General features: G+C 38.8%; 1 protein-coding gene across 2 annotated transcripts in view; it reads left to right on the forward strand.

Annotated features, from left to right (window-relative positions):
• LOC139176082 (antigen WC1.1-like) overlaps positions 1 to 21,196 on the forward strand; it is a 32,124-nt gene that overhangs the window by 3,147 nt on the left and 7,781 nt on the right. The window contains exons 2-4 of one of the 2 annotated variants that reach the window (XM_070788657.1): positions 4,137 to 12,789; positions 16,351 to 16,659; positions 16,751 to 17,068. In XM_070788657.1, coding sequence (XP_070644758.1) covers positions 12,213 to 12,789; positions 16,351 to 16,659; positions 16,751 to 17,068 — 1,204 coding nt within the window. In that variant the 5' untranslated portion in view covers positions 4,137 to 12,212. The remainder of the gene's footprint in view (positions 1 to 4,136; positions 12,790 to 16,350; positions 16,660 to 16,750; positions 17,069 to 21,196) is intronic. The other variant, XM_070788658.1, reaches the window with a different exon arrangement.

Consider the following 21,196-nt stretch of genomic DNA (forward strand, 5'->3'; position numbering starts at 1 on the left):
ATGTCGTCCCACTTAGTTAGTTTTGCTCTTGTTGCCTAATCCAAAAAGCCACCACCAAAACTGATGTCTATAACTTTTTCTTCCAGGATTTTATGGCTGCAGGACTTATGATTAAGTCTTTGATCCATTTTGAATTAATTTCTGTGAATGCTACGAGAGAGTGGTCCAGTTTTATTTTTTGCATGTAGCTGTCCAGTTTTCCCAACACCATTTATTGAAGAGAATGTCCTTTCGGCATTGCATATTCCTAGTTCCTCTGTCAAAAATTAATTAACTGTATGTATTTGGGTTTATTTCTGGGCTCTATATTCTATTCTGTTGATCTCTGCACCCATTTTTATACCAGCACTATACTGTTTTGCTTAATAGAGCTTTGAAATATAGTTTTAAATCAGGAAACATGGCACCTCCAATATTGTTCTTCTTTCTCAAGATTGCTTTGGCTATTCAGGGTCCTTTGTTGCTATTGCTATTGCTAAGTCACTTCAGTCGTGTCTGACTCTGTGTGACTCCATAGACGGCAGCCCACCAGGCTTCCCCGTCCCTGGGATTCTCCAGGCAAGAACACTGGAGTGGGTTGCCATTTCCTTCTCCAATGCAGGAAAGTGAAAAGTGAAAGTGAAGTCGCTCAGTCGTGTCCGACTCTTAGCGACCCCATGGACTGCAGCCTACCAGGCTCCTTCGTCCATGGGATTTTCCAGGCAAGAGTACTGGAGTGGGGTGCCATGGCCTTTTCCGAGGGTCCTTTGTGGTTCCATACAAATTTTAGGATTGTTTGTTCCATGTCTGTGAAAATTTCCTTTGGAATTTTGATAACAAAATCCACTATCTTTCATCAGTGTCTTAGAGTTTCAGTGTACAGGACTATCACCTCTTTGGTTAAATTTGTTCCTAATAATTTATCAGTTTTTTGTTCAACTGTAAATAGAATTGTTTTCTTAATTTTTCCTTGTGGCAATTTGTTATTAGTGTATCAAAATGCAACTGATTTTTGTATATGAAGTTTGTATCTTGCCACTTCACTGAGTGTATTAGTTCTGACAGATTTTGGTGGGGGCAGTAGGGTTTTCTATATATAATATTATGAAATCTCCAAATAGCATCAGTTTTGCCTTTTCCTTTCAGATTTGTGTGTCCTTATTTTTTTTCATTGCCAGATTGTTTTGGCTAGGAATACCAAACCTATGTTAAATAAAAATGGTGGTTAGGCATCTTTGTCTTGCATCTGATCTCAGAGAAAAAATATTCAGCTTTTTACTGTTGAGTATGAGGTTAGCTGTGAGTTTGTCATATGGTCTTTATTATATTGAGATATAATCCCTCTATATCTACTTTATAGAGGTTTTTAAAATCAGAAATGGATGTTAATGTTTTCAAATGTTTTTTCTACATCTACTGAGAGGATATGATTTTCATTTTCATTTTGTTTACTTTGTGTATTGCATTGAATAATCTGTGAATATTGAACCATCCTTGCATCCTTTGGAACAAATCTCACTTGATCATCATGCATGATCCTTTGGATGCATGATTGAATTATGTTTTTTAATATTTTGTTGAGGATTTTTGTCCCTCTGTTTATCAGAGATATTTCTTGTCTGGTTTTGATATCAGAACCTTGTTGGCCTCATAAAATGAGTTTGGCAGTGTTCTTTTCTTCTGCTTTTGGAAGAGTCTGAGAAGGTTCTACCACTTAATACCATTACACTGGGAGTTGGGATTTCAACAGCAAGTGCTGAATGAAGTAAATAAATATTGGGGGGTGACAGATATTCAAACCAAAGTGCTTATTCCCTGCAACATTTCTCTCTCTCTCTTTCCTACATACACAAACACACACACCCCATTCAGATATATCTTGAATGATATGCTGGGTGTTGCCTGAGAGAATGTGGTGACAGATATTTCAAAAACATATATTCACCACTCCTTGCCTCTCTTGCCTCATCTTTTTGTCTTTTCCACTTGAAGGCTAAAGAAGTATTAAATTGTTAAATCTTTTATTGATAATATTTTTCCTACAGTAAAGCACCAGAAAGTGGGAGGTGGTTAAGTCTCTGACCCTGAAAGTGAGTAACCACCTCGCAGAGATCCTGTCGTCACTTTCTCCAGGATCTCTGTATAGATTGGATAGGAGGTTTGATAGGATGATGTGGAAAGAATACATTAATTCTGATATTTTTTAACAGGTACATTTTACACTTGTATATATTTCTTTCAGTTTCAGGCTTTTGTGCCTTTTTCTTGGTGTTTTGTTTGTAATTTCTGTTTCCTCTGATTACTTAGCTTTCTCAGTATATCTATTTGAGTCTATTGCAGACAGTTTTACTTTCAGTTCAGTTTAGTCGCTCAGTCGTGTCCAACTCCTTGTAACTCCATGGACTGCAGCACACGAGGCCTCCCTGTCCATCACCAACTCCCAGGGTTTGCTCAAACTCATGTCCATTGAATCAGTGATGCCATTCAATCATCTCATCCTCTGTCGTCCCCTTATCCTTCCCCTTTCAATCTTTCCCAACATCAGGGTCTTTACCAATGAGTCAGCTCGTCACATCAGGTGACCAAAGTATTGGAGTTTCAGCTTCAGCATCAGTCCTTCCAATGAATATTCAGGACTGATTTCCTTTAGGATGGACTGGTTTGAACTCCTTGCAGTCAAAGGGACTCTCAAGAGCCTTCTCTAACACTACAGTTTAAAAGCATCAATTTTTTGGTGCTCAGCTTTCTTTATAGTCCAACTCTCACATCCATACATGACTCCTGGAAAAACCATAGCGTTGACTAGATGGACCTTTGTTGGCAAAGTAATGTCTCTGCTTTGTAATATGCTGTCTCGGTTGGTCATAACTTTTCTTCCAAGGAGTAAGCATCTTATAATTTCATGGCTGCAGTCACCATCTGCAGTGATTTTGGAGCCCCCCCAAAATAAAAGTCTGTCACTGTTTCCATTGTTTCCCCATTTATTTGCCATGAAATGATGGGACAAGATGCCATGATCTTAGTTTTCTGAATGTTGAGCTTTAAGCCAACTTTTTCACTCTCCTCTTTCACTTTCATCAAGAGGCTCTTTAGTTCTTCACTTTCTGCCATAAGTGTGGTGTCATCTGCATATCTGAGGTTATTGATATTTCTCCTGGCAATCTTAATTCCAGCTTGTGCTTCATCCAGCCCAGCATTTCTCATGATGTACTCTGCATATAAGTTAAATAAGCAGGGTGACAATATACAGCCTTGATATATTTCTTTCCCTATTAGGAACTAGTCTGTTGTTCCATGTCCAGTTCTAACTGTTGCTTCCTGACCTGCATGCAAATTTCTCAAGAAGCAGATCAGGTGGTCTGGTATTCCCATCTCTTGAAGAATTGTCCACAGTTTCTTGTGATCCACACAGTCAAAGGCTTTGGCATAGTCAATAAAACAGAGACAGATGTTTTTCTGGAACTCTCTTGCTTTTTCGATGATCCAACAGATGTTGGCAACTTGATCTCTGGTTCCTCTGCCTTTTTAAAAACCAGCTTGAACATCTGGAAGTTCATGGTTCATGTACTGTCGAAGCTTAGCTTAGAGAATTTTCAGCATTACTTTGCTAGTGTGTGATATGAGTGCAATTGTGTGGTAGTTTAAACATTTGTAGACATTGCCTTTCTTTGGGATTGGAATGAAAACTGACCTTTTCCAGTCCTGTGGCCACTGCTGAGTTTTCAAATATGCTGGCATATTGAGTGTAGCACTTTCACAGCATCATCTTTTAGGATTTGAAATAGGTCAACTGGAATTCCATCACCTCCACTAGCTTTGTTCATAGTGATGCTTCCTAAGGCCCATTTGACTTTGCATTCCAGGATGTCTGGCTCTAGGTGAGTGATCATACTATCGTGATTATCTGGGTCATGAAGATCTTTTTTGTATATTTCTTCTGTGTATTCTTGCCACCTCTTCTTAATATCTTCTGCTTCTGTTAGGCCCATACCATTTCTGTCCTTTATTGAGCCCATCTTTGCATTAAATATTCCCTTGGTATCTCTAATTTTCTTGAAGAGATCTCTAGTCTTTTGCATTCTATTGGTTTCCTCTATTTCTTTGCACTGGTCACTGAGGAAGGCTTCTTATCTTTCCTTATTATTCTCTCCCTTCAGGGAACTTCCATAAGCCTCTTATCCTCCTCCATCAGAGGGCAGACAAACTGAAAACCACAATTACAGAAAACTGACCAATCTGATCATATGGACCACGCCTTGCCTAACTCAGTGAAACTATGAGCCATGCCAATATGGCCACCCAAGATGGACGGGTCATGGTGGAGAGTCCTGACAAAATGTGGTCCACTGGAGAAGGGAATGGCAAACCACTTCGGTATTCCTGCCTTGAGAACCCCATGAACAGTATGAAAGGGCAAAAAGATAGGACACTGAAAGATGAACTCCCCAGTTTGGTAGGTGCCCAAATTGCTACCGGAGATCAGTGGAACAATAACTCCAGTAAGAATGAAGAGACGGAGTCAAAGCAAAGACAACACTCAGCTGTGGATGTGACTGGGGATAGAAGCAAAGTCCAATGCTGTGAAGAACAATATTGCATAGGAACCTGGAATGCTAGGTCCATGAAGCAAGGCAAATTGCAAGTGGTCAAACAGGAGATGACAAAAGTGAACGTAGACATTTTAGGAATCAGCGAACTAAAATGGACTGGAATTGGTGAATTTAACTCAAATGACCATTATATCTACTACTGTGGGCAAGAATCCCTTAGAAAAAATGAAGTAACCATCATAGCAAACAAAAGAGTTCTAAATGCAGTGCTTTGATGCAATCTCAAAAATAACAGAATGATCTCTGTTCATTTCCAAGGCAAACCATTCAGTATCACAGTATTCCAAGTCTGTGCAATGGCAACCCACTCCAGTACACTTATCTGGAAAATCCCATGGACGGAGGAGCCTGGTAGGCTGCAGTCCTTGGGGTCTCTGGGAGTTGGAGACGACTGAGTGACTTCACTTTCAGTTTTCACTTTCATGCATTGGAGAAGGAAATGGCAACCCACTACAGTATTCTTGCCTGGAGAATCCCAGGGACAGGGGAGCCTGGTGGGCTGCCATCTATGGGGTCACACAGAGTTGGACACGACTGAAGCAACTTAGCAGAAGTAGCAGCATGCCCGAACCAGTAATGCTGAAGAAGCTGAAGTTGAAGCTATGAAGCTTCTATGAAGACCTACAAGATCTTCTAGAACTAACACCCCCAAAAGAAGTCCCTTTCATTATATAGGACTGGAGTACAAAAGTAGGAAGTCAAGAAACACCTGGAGTAACAGGAAAATTTGGCCTTGGAGTAAGGAATGAAGGCAGGGTAAAGGCTAACAGAGTTTTGCCAAGAGAATGCACTAGTCATAGGAAACACTCTCTTCCAGCAACACAAGAGAGGACTCAACACATGGACATCACCAGACGGTCAACACCAAAATCAGATTGATTATTATATTCTTTGCAGCCAAAGATGGAGAAGCTCTATACGGTCAGCAAAAACAAGACCAGGAGCTGATTGTGGCTCAGATCATGAACTCATTATTGCCAAATTCAGACTTAAATTGAAGAAAGTAGGGAAAACCACTAGACCATTCAGGTATGACCTAAAAAAATCCCTTACGATTATACAGTGGAAGTGACAATCGATTTAAGGGACTAGACCTGATAGACAGAGTGCCTGATGAACTATGGATGGAGGTTCATGACATTGTACAGGAGACAGGGAGCAAGACCATCCCCAAGAAAAACAAATGCAAAAAAGCAAAATGACTGTCAAGGAGGCCTTACAAATAGTTGTGAAAAGAAGAGAAGCAAAAAGCAAAGGAGAAAAGGAAAGGTATACCCATTTGAATGCAGAGTTCCAAAGAATAGCAAGGAGGGTTTTGCTTTACTCAGTAGCTATTTGTCTATCTTTTTTTTAAGTCTACTTGGTAAATCTGTATATTCCCTTAAAGAGCTTCTTCTTACTACAGAAATATTCTCTTGTGCGTATGTCATATTGAATAATAGATGAGAGTAGTTTAGAATCTATTTAACAATTTTCCACTGAAACCCGTGATGGATTCATGTTGATGTATGGCAAAACCAAAACAATATTGTAAAGTAATTAGCCTCCAATTAAAATAAATACATTTATATTAAAAAGTATATAAGGGAAATTTTAAATATAAATTTATTCTGTGTTTATGGACTAATTTTCTTTAATACACTTTATTTTCATAAACCATTTATCATTAATTTATATTTGCTTCACTATTTTGTTGATTAGCATTGATTTAAAGAAAACATATTTCACTGAATTTTATTCATCTGATCATTTATTTAATAAATATTTAACAAGCACTTATCATGGTATTTAGAAAATGTTCTCCATCCATACTTGTTGAATGAGTGCATACAATGTACAAGCACTGTCCTAATAGAATAAACACAGGTTAATTAAAGTATGCAAGGTCTTTCCTTCATTCAGCGGTGTGTTAGTGTGTGTGTGTGCCTTTATAGACACCTGTGTTTATATTTGTTACTGAATGTGGAGAGTGATTAATAAGTAAATATTTATAGGTGTTTCAGATATCTTTCTCCATCTTTAATTTTTTTCTCTAGAATATTTTACAAATTTTCTTATTTATTTTTAGGAACTCTATAAACTAACATCATTTACCATTTTTTTAAACATTATTTGGAAATATTTCCCCATCTTTTGTGTATGATTTTAGGTTTGTATATGTGTATGGGAGATTATGTGACCAAATTTATAACGTTTTAGTTTTTTGACTATGCCTTTAATGCAATGTTTCAAATGCCATTCTCCATCTCAAAATAACTTTTAATCAAGTTTATTTTCTACAAATGATTTTATAATTCCACTAAGTAATATTTAAAACCTTACTGCATATAAATTTATTTTATTGTGTATGATGGTGTAGTATTGTCACCAGTTAGGAATTATATCTTAGATATGTGGTATTTTTACTTATAATTTCAAAATAAAAATATATTATTTCGTGATCTGATGGGCATGACACCAAAAGAATAGGTAAAAATAGACAAGTGAGATTATCCCAGATGGCTCAGTGGTAAAGAGTTCACCTGCCAGTGGAGGAGACACACAAGACATGGATTCAACCCCTGGGTCCGGAAGATCCCCTGGAGAAGGAAATGGCAACTTACTCCAGTATTCTTGCCTGGGAAATCTCATAGACAGAGGAGCCTGGCAGGCTATACTCCATGGGGTTGCAGTGAGTTGGACACGACTGAATGACTGAACACCAGCACAACAGTAAAAGAAACAACAGTAGAGTGAAAAGGCACCTTACAGCAAATCATATAAGGGATTAATTTGCAAAATATATAAGAACCCTACAGCTCAAGAGTAAAACAAAAGCAACAACAACAAAATCTCTAATAAACTGATTAAAGAAATTAGTCAGGAACTATCCATTTCACCAAAGAAGACATATGGATAGCTAACAGGGATATGAAAATATACTGACATCTCTAATCATCAGAGAAATGTAAATGAAAACCACAATGAGATGTCATCTTACACCTGTCAAAATGGCTATAATTAAAAAAAAGACAAATGTTGACAAGGTTGTGGAGAAACTGGAACTCTTCTGGATATTTATCCACATTAAATGTGTATATAGCATTTCAAAACTATGACCAAAAAATCTGTATAATTTATAGTGATTTGCCTTTTCATTCTGGTATTAAGTTTTTTCTCTCTGCTCTTGATTAGTATTGCTCAGTGTTGATCAATTTTCATGAGGCATGTTTGAACAGCTTTCCTCTATTGTCTTTGTCTTATGCTTACTTTCTTTTTTAGATTAACTTTATTTTTTTTTATTAATTCCAATCTTGTACATCCTTTAGGCTTTATTTCCCATATCCTAGCTTCTTAAATGAAAGCTTACATTTTTTCATTTTATGTTTCCCCTCTTTTCTAAATCTAGGGTATAAATTTCCCTTAGACACTACTTTAGTTGCATTGGAAGAATTTAGTTACAGCATATCTTTGTTACCATTATTTCACAATATTTTCAAGTTTGAAAGCTATTTCCAGACCCAGGAATTCTTTGGAAGAATATTTCTTAATTTTCTCAGTAGGGATGGCTAACTATATTTTCTTATTAATACTTAATTTCACTCTGGTCAAAGTAAATATTCTGTATAAATTCAATTCTCTGAAGGTTTTTGCTCTATCACATGATCATCAAAACATCCATTTCTGCTTTGTTGACTATGCCAAAGTCTTTGACTATGTGGATCACAACAAACTGTGGAAAATTCTTCAAGAGATGGGAGTACCAGACCACCTGACCTACCTCTTGAGAAATCTATATGCAGGTCAGGAAGCAGTAGTTAGAACTGGACATGGAACAACAGACTAGTTCCAAATAGGGAAAGGAGTAAGTCAAGGCAGTATATTGTCACCCTGCTTATTTAACTAATATGAAGAGTACATCATGAGTAATTCTGGGCTGGATGAAACACAAGCTGGAATCAAGATTGCTGGGAGAAATATCAATAACCTCAGATATGCAGATGACACCACCCTTATGGCAGAAAGTGAAGAACTAAAGAGCCTCTTGATAAAAGTGAAGGAGGAGAGTGAAAAAGCTCAACATTCAGAAAACTAAGATCATGACATCCGGTCCCATCACTTCATGGCAAATAGATGGGGAAACAGTGGAAACAGTGACAGACTTTATTTTGGGAGGCTCCAAAATCACTGCAGATGGTGACTGTAGCCATGAAATTAAAAGACACTTACTCCTTGGAAGAAAAGCTATGAACAACCTAGACAGCATATTAAAAAGCAGAGACATTACTTTGTGAACAAAGGTCCATCTAGTCAAGGCTGTGGTTTTGCCAGTAGTCATGTATGGATGTGAGAGTTGGACTGTGAAGAAGGCTGAGCACCGAAGAGTTGATGCTTTTGAACTGTGGTGTTGGAGAAGACTCTTGAGAGTCCCTTAGACTGCAAGGAGATCCAACCAGTCCATTCTGAAGGAAATCAGTCCTGAATGTTCATTGGAAGGACTGATGCTGAAGCTGAAATTCCAATACTTTGGCCACCTGATGGGAAGAAGTGACTCATTTGAAAAGACTCTGATGCTGGGAAAGGTTGAAGGTGGGAGGAGAAGGGGACAGCAGAGGATGAAATGGTTGGATGGCATCACTGACTCGATGGACATGAGTTTGAGTAAACTCTGGGAGTTGGTGATGGACAGGGAGGCCTGGCGTGCTGCAGTCCATGGAGTTGCAGTCAGACACGACTGAGTGACTGAACTGAGCTGAACTGATGATCATTTAAAAATGAAAGTTTGCAGTGAATTTACAATAATGTAAATAACAAGTTCTTTCATTGTTGGGTGTATTGCTCTATATATGTTATTTAGGTAACTGTTGTTTACATCTGCTATATTCTTCATTCTTTTTTGTATACTTGGTCTGCATGCTATTGCAAAATACATGTTAAAGTCCCCACATTTTGATTATGATTTTGTCTATTACTGTTTTCATTCTGTCAAGTATTATTCTATATTTCAAAGCAATGTTTTGACATTTTCTTGGATTTTAATATCTATAATATCTTCATTAAGGGTGTATCCTGTTATAATCATGAAAATACCCCTTTTAACTCAATTAGCACATCTTGCTTTGAAGTCTACTTTCTGTAACATTTGTATAGCTACTCCAGTTTTCTTACGGTTAGGATTCACACAGTATGTACATTTTCCCCATCATTTTACTTTCATTTTACTTTACATCATTTTACTTTCATTTTACTTTACATCATTTTACTTTCTTTACCCTCATATATAAGCTGAATATCTTCATGGTAGCATTTACATGAATTTTGTGGTTTTATCAAGATGGGCATTAATTTGAAATATCTAACCAATTTACTGTAAGTGCAGTTATTGGTATTGTTGGGCTAGTATCTATCATTTCCTTTTAATTGACCCATGTGCTTTATGTTCCTTTTTCCTCTCTTTCCCCCCTTCTTTTGTATTAAACAGATCTGTTATTATTCCAAATTTTCCTTTTTCCTTTGATTTTCAGCAGCTTTACTAGGTGTGGGAGTTTTCATGCCCATCCATCCATTAAAAAAAAAATTATCAGTTATTATATCTTCAATTATTACTTCTGCTGCTCTGTCCCTCTGTCTTAGCTTCTCTTCTCCTCCTATCCCACTCCTCCTTCTTCCCATCTCTCATCTCTAGGACTCCTCTAAGTCAGTAATTCTGTGTTGAGTTCTATCTAAAATTCTTCTAAACTTATTAATTCAACTCTCTAGACATTTTATTTTCAGTTGGTACCTGTTCCTTGATTTTTATAGTTATAATAAGTTGTTAATGTTTTTCATCTTTTCACCATTTATTCTCTCATTTCCTCTTTTTTCCTGGATATATTGATCTTAGTTAAAATCTATATCTGCTAACTCCAGCACCTCTATCCTGTGAGTCTCTGCCTTCTCTTATTTTCTTTTTTTTTTCACTTTGTTAATATGTCATGTCATCCCATGTCCTCGGCATTGAAAAAATGATCCTCCAGATACATTTTCTAACCCTTGAGAGGATTCATATTCTGTTTTGTTAAGCAAGTAGGAGAAGGGTTGAAGATCACTCAAATGTATAAATACAACTGAGAACTGAGCTGTAACAAGTCTAGGTTGCAGTTTTGGTAGCACTCAATCCACCTCTTATCTCTCTGTCCATGTGGCATGGGCCTTCAAAGATTTTGGTTGAAAACCTGGATATTTTGGAAGCTCAGCACCCAAGAGAGTAAGGGAATATCCATTCTGCTCTCCAAGACTTTTGACATAGGTCTTTGGCTTCCTGCCAGCTTCATGACTTGTATAATGAGCACATATTCGAGGAAAAAAATCTGTTGTGTGAGAAAGGATTTCAGGTCTCCAATTCTGTCTCACCACCAGGTAACCTAAAATTATGCTGGCTTCTCTGTCCAAATAGGAGTCCTCTGTTTCTTGAGCCCAGATTCTGAGCCATTAACCTAGGCACCAAATTGGGAAATTCCTCCAGAGAAAAAGAAGCTGTAGATCCTTGGCTAACATTGAAACATATTACATGATCTCCACTCTTTAGAATTTTAACATATTTAGTCCATGTTGTGTCCACAAATTTCTGATACTTTTCAATTCAGTTCAGTCGTTCAGTCATGTCCGACTCTTTGCGACCGCATGAATTGCAGCACGCCAGGCCTCCCTGTCCATCACCTCCCAGAGTTCATTCAAACTCACGTCCATCGAGTTGGTGATGCCATCCAGCCATCTCATCCTCTGTCGTCCTCTTCTCCTCCTGCCCTCAATCCCTCCCAGCGTCAGAGTCTTTTCCAATGATACCTTTACTTAAAGAAAATTTCCAGCATTTAAAGTTGTGCCTAACCAGACCATTGGCCTGCTTTCTCTTCCATTCTTCATGGAAGTACAGAATTTGAGGTTTTATTCTCTAGTTTTCACTTACTTAAACTACAACAGTGATAGACATCATTTACCCTTTCTTTCCATGACTGGTTATGTATCAAAGGACAGAATAATGTAGTGTGTCTGTCAATATTGTTTGTTCAAAGGCTTTCAAAGCAGGACTATAACATATTTTTGCTCTGAGAGTTAGAAATACATATTTTCCCCTAGAGAACAAATAACTCCAAATTTTATATAATAGCAATTCCTGACACAATGTCCAAGGAGAGATTATATTCATTTGGGAGAAGAAGCTGCATTCTGTGATTCCCAGTGGAATCTGGCCAATGTCAGTCAATATCTTCTGACATCATCTCTCATGCAGGGTTGTTTAATCTACTCAAAGAGATTATATTTTTTGAAACTAAGTATCCAGATCTGGAGTTTGAAGCTTAGAATCATAAGTGAACTATTCTGGGGTAAACCATGGTGTCTCACAGACCATTTGTTTTTCAGTTCTCATGACTATACCAAGGAGAATGATTTTAATGATAGAGGATTCATGGCTGCTTCCCGAAGCTTCTGATGAGGCCACTGCCTGACTCTAAAGTCAATGACCAAGAGTGTGTAGCTTATAAAGAATACATCCAGCTACCAGCCTAATCCTGTGACTCTGAACTCATTTAACCCCTCAGGGTAGAGAGACCAACATTTCCTGTAAATCTTTCTCAGATTCTGTGCAGAGCTCTACAAATCAGAATGTTAACTCTGATAGGACCTTGTAACACCATCTGTCTCAGGCTACCTAGTAGTAATATTTCCTGTTTTTGTCCTTTTTCATCCTTGTTATGCTCTTATCACTTCCATAAGAAACCAGATCCAAATGTTCCACAGGGCAATGGCTCCACAGCATCAGCTTCTGAAGAGAGCGCCCCCAACTGCTCCGGTGAGGGTCCCACAGGACAGAAGATCTTTCTCATCTCCTGGTCAGCACCCCATTGCCCCATTTCTGTCTCCTCAGACAGCAGACAGCTCTGCCTGGTGGACGGGGGCGGGCCCTGCACCAGGAGAGTGGAGATCCTTCACCAGGGTTCCTGGGGCACCATCTGTGATGACAGCTGGGACCTGGACGGTGCCCGTTTGGTGTGCAGGCAGCTGGGCTGTGGAGAAGTCCTCAGTGCTGTGGAGTCTGCTCCCTTTTGGGCGGGATCAGGACCCATCTGGTTGGATCATGTGTATTGTGGAAGAATGGAGTCCCACGTGTGGCAGTGCCCTTCCCGTGGCTGGGGGAAGCACAACTGTGGTCATGACGAGGATGCAGGAGTTACCTGCTCAGGTATGATCAGTGAATTGCCCACCTATTGAAAGAACAGAAAGCTCCAAGGAAGATGGTGTCTGATTACCAGGGCAATAGATGTGTAAGCTAGAGACGTCTGAGATATCCTCCTTGAATGCATAAAGTATCTGTGAGTGATCAGTTCACTTCAGTCGCTCAGTGGTGTCCGACTCTTTGCTACCCATGGACTGCAGCATGCCGGGCTTCCCTATCCATTACCAACTGCCAAAGCTTACTCAAACTCATGTCTATTGAGTCGGTGATGCCATCCAACCATCTCATCCTCTGTTCTCCCCTTCTTCTCCTGTCTTCAGTCTTGCCTATAATCAGGGTCTTTGCAAAGGAGTCAATTCTTCCCATCAGGTGGCCAAAGTATTGGAGTTTCAGCTTCAGCATCAGTCCTTCCAATGAATATTCAGGACTGATTTCCTGATGGGCTTCATTTATTGCTACTTTCCTCTTACAAGTCTCTGCTATTTCTTCTCCAGTGATCTTACCTGATATAGCTTAATCTATATCCCAATAAAAATTGATACTCATTTTTATATAATTTACTTTTGGAAGAGTGAAGCATTTGCAAATCACCACACGCACCTGCTTTGCACAGTGAGCCCATGGGAGGAAAGGGCTAGAATGAGGCTGTACCTTCCAGGATGGAGTCCTTTCTGTATATATAGTGCAAAACACATTTTGTGCTAGGTTAGTAGGAGTGGAGGCACAGGGGACATCATCAAACAAATCGGAGAGGAACTTATGGATTTGTGCCAAATTGAAAGTCCCCTTTGAAAATTTAGATTTGAATATTCATAGCTCTTTGACTGGTAGGACAATAGAGTTGTTGATGATATGTTCTGAGTCTGGGTTCTCCTTTCATTGTTACTAGGAAGGATTGTCTGTCCTTTTTTTTTCTTTAAAACCTCTGTATAAACCAAAATTTTGGAGGAACACTTAGCCACACGCTGACAAGTCAAAGATATAGGCAATAAAATATGAATTCCTATGTTTTGTGGTAATAAATTATATTTTATACCTGATGTCTTCAATGATATAAGAGAATTGTGTTTGGGGGCTTGTTTGATAGGAATAGGAGTAAGAAGACACCTGTAATTTTTGAAGAAGGTGGAGGAGACTTATACTAGCTAAGAGGAAGAAGAAGGGCAATGGGAGATGTCAAAGGCCATATGGGGTTCTCTGAGCATCACTGCAGGTCCAGGTGTGGTGTGGAGGATGCTATGTGTGCCTAAGGATACAGGAGGTCTGTACAGCAAGAGACCAGACAAGGATGTATTTTTATTATATTTAATACCTTTATCCACTCACACCAGCCTCCTATTGCACAAATTTTCTTACAATTTTCACACACATATCCTTTTATATAAAATTTAAAATCAAGTAGAAAATAAAAAAGAAATAATAATATGTTTCAGAAGTTTCTATCCTGATGTGTACAAGACTTTATTGATTATTTAGCATATAATTGAGTGTTTAGCATGTATCTTGGTATATTAAACAGCATACAAGAAATATTTCTTTCTTGTTCTTTTTAAATTTGTAATCTCATGGGATTGATATAGAAACTAACAACCTGTTAAGTAAAAATGTTTTAATTAGAATGTGTATCCTATGACCAAACTCCCAGCCAGACCACACCAGATGTCCTAAGCTGGACTGGGGAGTTGAAAGTGGGTAAGTAACAAAAGGCTAACAGATCATCCTGGCTCTTACCATTCCCTCTTGGATAAGTGGTCAAGCTGGTCCTTCGATTCATTAATTTCTATAGTGTCTTTTCTGTTCTCACCTGTTCTCTATAGTAGATTTTTATTCTATTGACATATTCTTTCTGAACCTTCAATGTTCTCATACTTCTGAAATCAGAGTCCTTTATCAGAAAGAATTCCACCCTGTACATAAATAATTATAAGCACAGTCAGAAATCAGGCAATTGTATTTAAAAATTGTTTTTTATGATGATAAGTTTTTTTTTTTTTTTCATTAGGTTACCTTTCCTCTATCCAAAATGTGGTCCCTGAATGTCAAATCATGTCGTGAGTCTTTCCCGTAGTCTCCCTCTTTCAGTTTCATACTCCATCCACTCCTAGTTTAACCTACCCCTCCTCCCACCACACTCCACTCCTACAAAAGTTCTTCCCTTTCAGAGTCTCTTTTCCATCCATTTGTAGCTCTTAGGATTGTTTTCTCTTGTCTGCAGTGGGAGAAATGGGAAAGGGAAACAGGATTAGGTCGCAGATGGAAGGAGCACATGGGTAAAATGTGTTAAAAACTTGCTGGACAAATATTTTCCCCAAATCTTTCTTTCATCCATATTGAGGCTTTTGTAAAGTAGAAATCTGTAAATTATATATGGCTGTTTGCTCTGTCTTCTCTTCTTCTCCCTCTCCTTTTTTTTTTTTTTTTTTAACAGCATGATGACTATTTCTCAAGAAATAGGAAAGTAGTTTGAAGTTAGCCTATAAGTGCATGCTAGGTCTCTTCAGTCATGTCTGACTCTTTGTGACTCTATGAACTGTAGCCCATCAGGCTCCCTCATCCATGAGATTCTCCAGGACAGAATACTGGTGCTATGCCCTCCTCCCAGGGATTGAACTTGTGCCTTGGCAGGGGGCTTCTTTACCACTAGTGCCACCTGGGAAGCACCATTTAGCATATAGATAGAATTTAAAAACATTAAATTACCTTCACTCCATAGCATTTGCTAAGATTCTCATGTGTTGGAAGAAAACCAGTAATATGAACTATCAACACAGTTAGTCATCTTGTATAGATAGTCCCACTGAGAACTCATTCTCTCCTGGGTTCATTGGTAAATCCTAGGCTTTCTTGAAAGATGGCTAGGACCAACCCTTTCTCCTATGACTCTGACCTTTCTTCATATTCAAACTCATTTATGGACAATTTCTTTTCACAATTCAAGTTGGATAAGAAATTCTTGGAATTTCTCACCATCAGAGATTATGAGAAACATATGGGAATCATAAGAAGTAGACTTGTTATAATATCTAGCTTTCCTTCCATGAGTCATAAGTCTGTTTATAGATTGACCTGCGCTCAGATCTCTTGATTGATTTCCCTTGTATCAGTGACTTGAGTATTGACTCCTGAGAAAAATCCGGCTGGACTTCTAGCCCCAGAAATGTCAGGATGGCCTTCTAACCTTGTCTGGATCTTAGTTCTCTAAACTCTTGAATCCCAAGGACCTATTTCACTCTGGGTTAGTTCAGTTCTGCACCCAAGTCTGATGCCCATTGCAGTGCAGTTTCCTTGGGCCCTATAGTTTCCAGACCCTTAAATGAGGAATTCTCATCCTAACCAACATCAAATATAGGTTTTTGGAATTCGTCCATTCTAAACTGACTCTGCAAATCCTTCTGGATTTCTCTTCCAACACTTGCCCATGAAAATGCAATTCTGACACTGTCATATTTTCTCTTAATGCCTCAGTCCTGGAAAATAAAAGCTTTCACACCATTGCCTGTGACATGTTTCCAGTTGCCAAGCCAGGATCATGAACGTGCAGTGGGTTTATTTATTTGTTTCTCTCAGGATTTGTGCATCTGGTTGGAGAGGATGGACCCTGCTCAGGGCGAGTAGAAGTTTATTCTGGAGAAGACTGGATCCCAGTGTCTGATGGAAACTTCACACTCCCCACTGCCCAAGTCATCTGTGCAGAGCTGAGGTGTGGCAAAGCTGTGTCAGTCCTGGGACATGAGCTCTTCAGAGAGTCAGATGGCCGCATCTGGGCTGAAGAGTTCAGGTGTGAGGGGGAGGAGCCTAAGCTCTGGTCCTGCCCCAGAGTGCCCTGTCCAGGGGGCACTTGTCACCACAGTGGAGCTGTTCAGCTTGTCTGTTCAGGTGAGATGTAGGTCAGGACTAACCTCCCTGCACACTCTGTTCAGGTCAGAAATCATTAGATATTTCTGAAATTCTGTTGTCTCATATCCAGCATACTCAGAAGTCCGGCTCATGACAAACGGCTCCTCTCAGTGTGAAGGGCAGGTTGAGATGAACATTTCTGGAGGGTGGAGAGTGCTCTGTGCCTCCCACTGGAGTCTGGCTAATGCCAACGTTGTCTGTCATCAGTTTGGCTGTGGAGTCGCCATCTCCACCCCTGGAGGACCACACTTGGTGGGAAGAGGTGATCGGATATCAACAGCCCGATTTCACTGCTCAGGGGCTGAGTCCTTCCTGTGGAGTTGCCCTGTGACTGCTCTGGGTGGTCCTGACTGTTCCCGTGGCAACACAGCTTCTGTGATTTGCTCAGGTAAGAGAGAGGGAAAGGCTACTGGTACTTAGGATGCTCCTGGTGTGAAATGTCCCCAAGAACAGAGGGTGAGGGAAAACTGGCTTTAAAAGTTAATTTCTCTTTTTAATAACTACTTTATATTATTGTGATTTTTTTCACCATACATCAGTATGGATCGACCATAGGCATCCATTTGTCCCCTCCATCCTGTCCGCTCCTCCCATCTTCCTCCCTATCCCATCCCTCCAGATTGTCACAGATCACCAGATTTGGGAGCCCTGCATTATACATCAAACTCTTGTCTATCTATTTTGCATATGGTAATGTATATGTTTCAATGGTATTCTCTCAAATCATCCCCTCCATCAACAAATAGATTCAAGAGATTAGATCTGATAGAGTGCCTGAAGGACTATGGACAGAGGTTCATGACATTGTACAGGAGGTGGTGATCAAAACCATCCCCAAGAAAAAGAAATGCAAAAAGGCAAAATGGCTGTCTGAGGAGGCCTTACAAATAGCTGAGAAAAGAATAGAAATGAAAAGCAAAGGAGAAAAGGAAAGATATACCCATCTGAATGCAGAGGTCCAAGGTATATCCAGGAGAGATAAGAAAGCCATCCTAAGTGAAGAATGCAAAGAAATTGAGGAAAACAACAGAATGGAAAAGACTAGAGATGTATTCTAGAAAATTAGAGATACCAAGGGAACTTTCATGCAAAGATGGGCACAATATAGGACAGAAATAGTATGGACCTAACACACCAGAGGATATTAAGAAGAGGTGGCAAGAATACACAGAAGAGCTACACAAAAAATCTTAATGACCCAGATAATCTTAATAACTCAGATAATCACACACCTTGAGCCAGACATCTTGGAGTACAAAGTCAAATGGGCTTCAGAAAGCATCAATACCAACAAAGCTAGATGGAATTCTAGCTTAGCTATTTCAAATCCTAAAACATGATGCTGTGAAAATGCTGCACTCAATATGCCAGAAAATATGGAAAACTCAGCAGTGACCACAGGATATGGAACAATGGACTAGTTCCAAATTGGGAAAGGAGTGCGCCAAGGCCATATATTGTCACCCTGCTTATTTAACTTATATGCAGAGTACATCATGAGAAATGACAGGCTGGGTGAAGCACAAGCTGGAATCAGATTTCCAGGACAAATATCAATAACCTGAGATGTGCAGACGACACCGCATTTATGGCAGAATGTGAAGAGGAACTAAAGAGCCTCCTGATGAAGGTGACAGAGGAGAGTGAAAAAGCTGGCTTAAAACTCAACATTCAAAAAATGAAGATTATGGCATCTGGTCCCATCACTTCATGGCAAATAGGTGGGGGAAACAATGGAACCAGCGGCAGACTTTATTTTCTTGGGCTCCAAAACCACTGCAGATGATGACTGCAGCCATTAAATTGAAAGACACTTGCTCCTTGAAGGAAAAGCTATGACCAACCTAGACAGCATATTACAAAGCAGAGACATTACTTTGTCAACGAAGGTCCATATAGTCAAAGCCATGGTTTTTCCAGTAGTCATGTGTGGATGTGAGAGTTGAACCATAAAGAAGGCTGAATGCTGAAGAATTGATGCTTTTGAGCTCTGGTGTTGGAGAAATCTCTTGAGAGTCCCCTAGACTGCAAGGAGATCAAACCCATCAATCCTAAAGGAAGTCAGTCCTGAATATTCATTAGAAGGATGGATGCTAAAGCTAAAGCTCCTATACTTTGGCCACCTGATTCGAAGAGCTGGTTCATTAGAAAAGATCTTTATGCTGGGAAAGATTGAAAGCAGGAGGAGAAGGGGATGACAGAGGTTTAGATGGTTGGATAGCATCCCTGACTCAGTGGACATGAGTTTGAGCAAGCTCTGGGAGATGGTGAACCACAGGGAAGTCTGGTGTGCTGCAGTCTGTGAAGTTGCAAAGAATCAGACATGACTGAGCGACTGAACAACAACAACTCCTCCCAGTGAGTCCAAATGTCTGTTCTTGCATCTGTGTCTCAAAAGGTAGATATTCCATGGTGAAATATTATAGCAATTTAATTACTTTCTCTTGCATATAATTGTACATTTCTTCTGGGATTGATATCTGTGTAAGATAAGGGTCAGGTTGCCATTTCCTTCTCCAGGATTCATATGGACATCCAACTGACTCAGAATCCTTTACTGAACAGGCTCTTTCCCCATTGCAGTGTCACCTTTGTCATAAGCAGAAGGGCATATGTGTCTGTCCTTTATGACAGTCTACTCTGTTCCATTGTATTATTTGTCTGTCCTGGCACCAATACTGTATTTCTTAAGTATTGTATCTTTACACTGTCTGAATGATTTTAATTTATGAGTGTTACTTTTTATTAACTCCTCTAACACTGTTTCTTTTCTTGCCAACTGTGTTGGTCTTTCTAGGCCTTTTGGATTTTGTATAAGTTTTGGAATCAGCTTGTCACTTTTCACCGCCCCCCCCCCCCCCAAGAAAAAAAGCCTAAATGTATTTTGATTGTGACTAGATTGAATCTATGTATAAATTTGAGGATGATTAACAATTTTGAGTCTCCCAATTCATTGACATCGTATATCCCTCCTTTCAGTTAGGTCTTGAATTTCCCTCAGAGGTTTTGCCCATCTTCTACTAGGTTTTCTCTTAGGCATTTTGTTTTTGATTGCTATTCATATTTTTTTGTGTGTAAAAGTGTCCTAAGAATGAATTATTTGGACTTGTTTCACCTTTTAATATTTTCTTTGAGACTTACAGAAAAGTTGTAAGAATAATATAAAAATCCCCAGATGACCTTTACCTGATTTCCCAATGTTAGTATTTTGCTTTAATCTTTTAAAAAAATACATATATTTTAAATACATATTTTTTTATTGAAGTGTAGTTCACTTACAATGTTTCAGGTTCACAGCAAAGTGATTCGGTTATACAAATACACATTATTATTTTTGAAATTATTTTCCATCATAGGTTATTACAAGGTATTGACTATAGTTCCCTATGGTATACAGTAAACCACTGTTACTTGTTGCATATCTATTTTTAAATTAGAAATTTGGCATTCTATTCATACTAAGTCAAACAAGTGGAATCAAAATGTCATAAACTTTTTAGTTAGGCAAAAATTTATGTTTTCTAAAATATACATATTATACATAATTATATATGTGTACAAAAGCTTTTCTACTACACTTGATAAAGGCTTGAGTAAGAACATCAAAAAAAAAAGAGATGGAGAAATTGGAGAACATAAACTAAATGAAATGGGAGCACTGAATATGAAATAGAAAAAGTGAAACATGATCTTTTACTTTTATCTAGTCTGTTTCACTTTTTCTATTTCATATTCATTTTTTCTACTCTGCCATCTTGAATTGGAAGTCTTATTTTGCTTTAATCTTTATCTCTCTGTCTCCCTCTCTTTTTCTGTCTGTCCCCCTCCTGTTCCATTTGTCCCTAAATATGTAAACTCTTTCTGAATTAGGTTGCAGACATGATGTCCCCTTATCCCTAAAATACTTCAGGGAATTTCCACAGTTATTAACCACAGTTCAGTCAAGTCTCAGCAAACTTCAGCCCCAGATGACATGTCAGTGCAACCACATGAAAAACCCCAAGACAGAACTGCCAAGTTGAGTCTTTCTCAGATTACACCCAGGAAATCATAAGCAAACTGAAGTATATATGTTTTGCTTTAGTTGCTAAGTTTTGGGGGGAAATTGTTTTACAGCACGATAACTGGGACACTTACCATGTGACCAGCATTTCTAAATAGAAGAATATTTGTCCTCTGATCTTCCATTGTACTCTTTCTACCTTATGCTGATCTAACACTGAGATACACTCAATCTCTAGTTCTTAATTCCAGCTATTAAGTTTTTTATCTCTAGAATTTTTGTTTTTGTAATCATTTCCCTGCCAAGATACATATCTTGTGAGTTAATTTTATGAGCATTTTAATCATGGCTGTTTAAATTCTCTGTCAATGGAATCTAGGAAAAGGGTACAGGTGAACCTATTTTCAGGGCAGAAATAGAGATGAAGACCTAGAGAACAGATGGGAACACACTGTGGTGGTTAGGAGAGGGCAGGATGAATTGAGAGAGTAGCACTGACGTGTACACTGTCAC

Source organism: Bos indicus, chromosome 5 (genome assembly GCF_029378745.1).
Source record: "Bos indicus isolate NIAB-ARS_2022 breed Sahiwal x Tharparkar chromosome 5, NIAB-ARS_B.indTharparkar_mat_pri_1.0, whole genome shotgun sequence".
Classification (NCBI taxonomy): Eukaryota; Metazoa; Chordata; class Mammalia; order Artiodactyla; family Bovidae; genus Bos; species Bos indicus.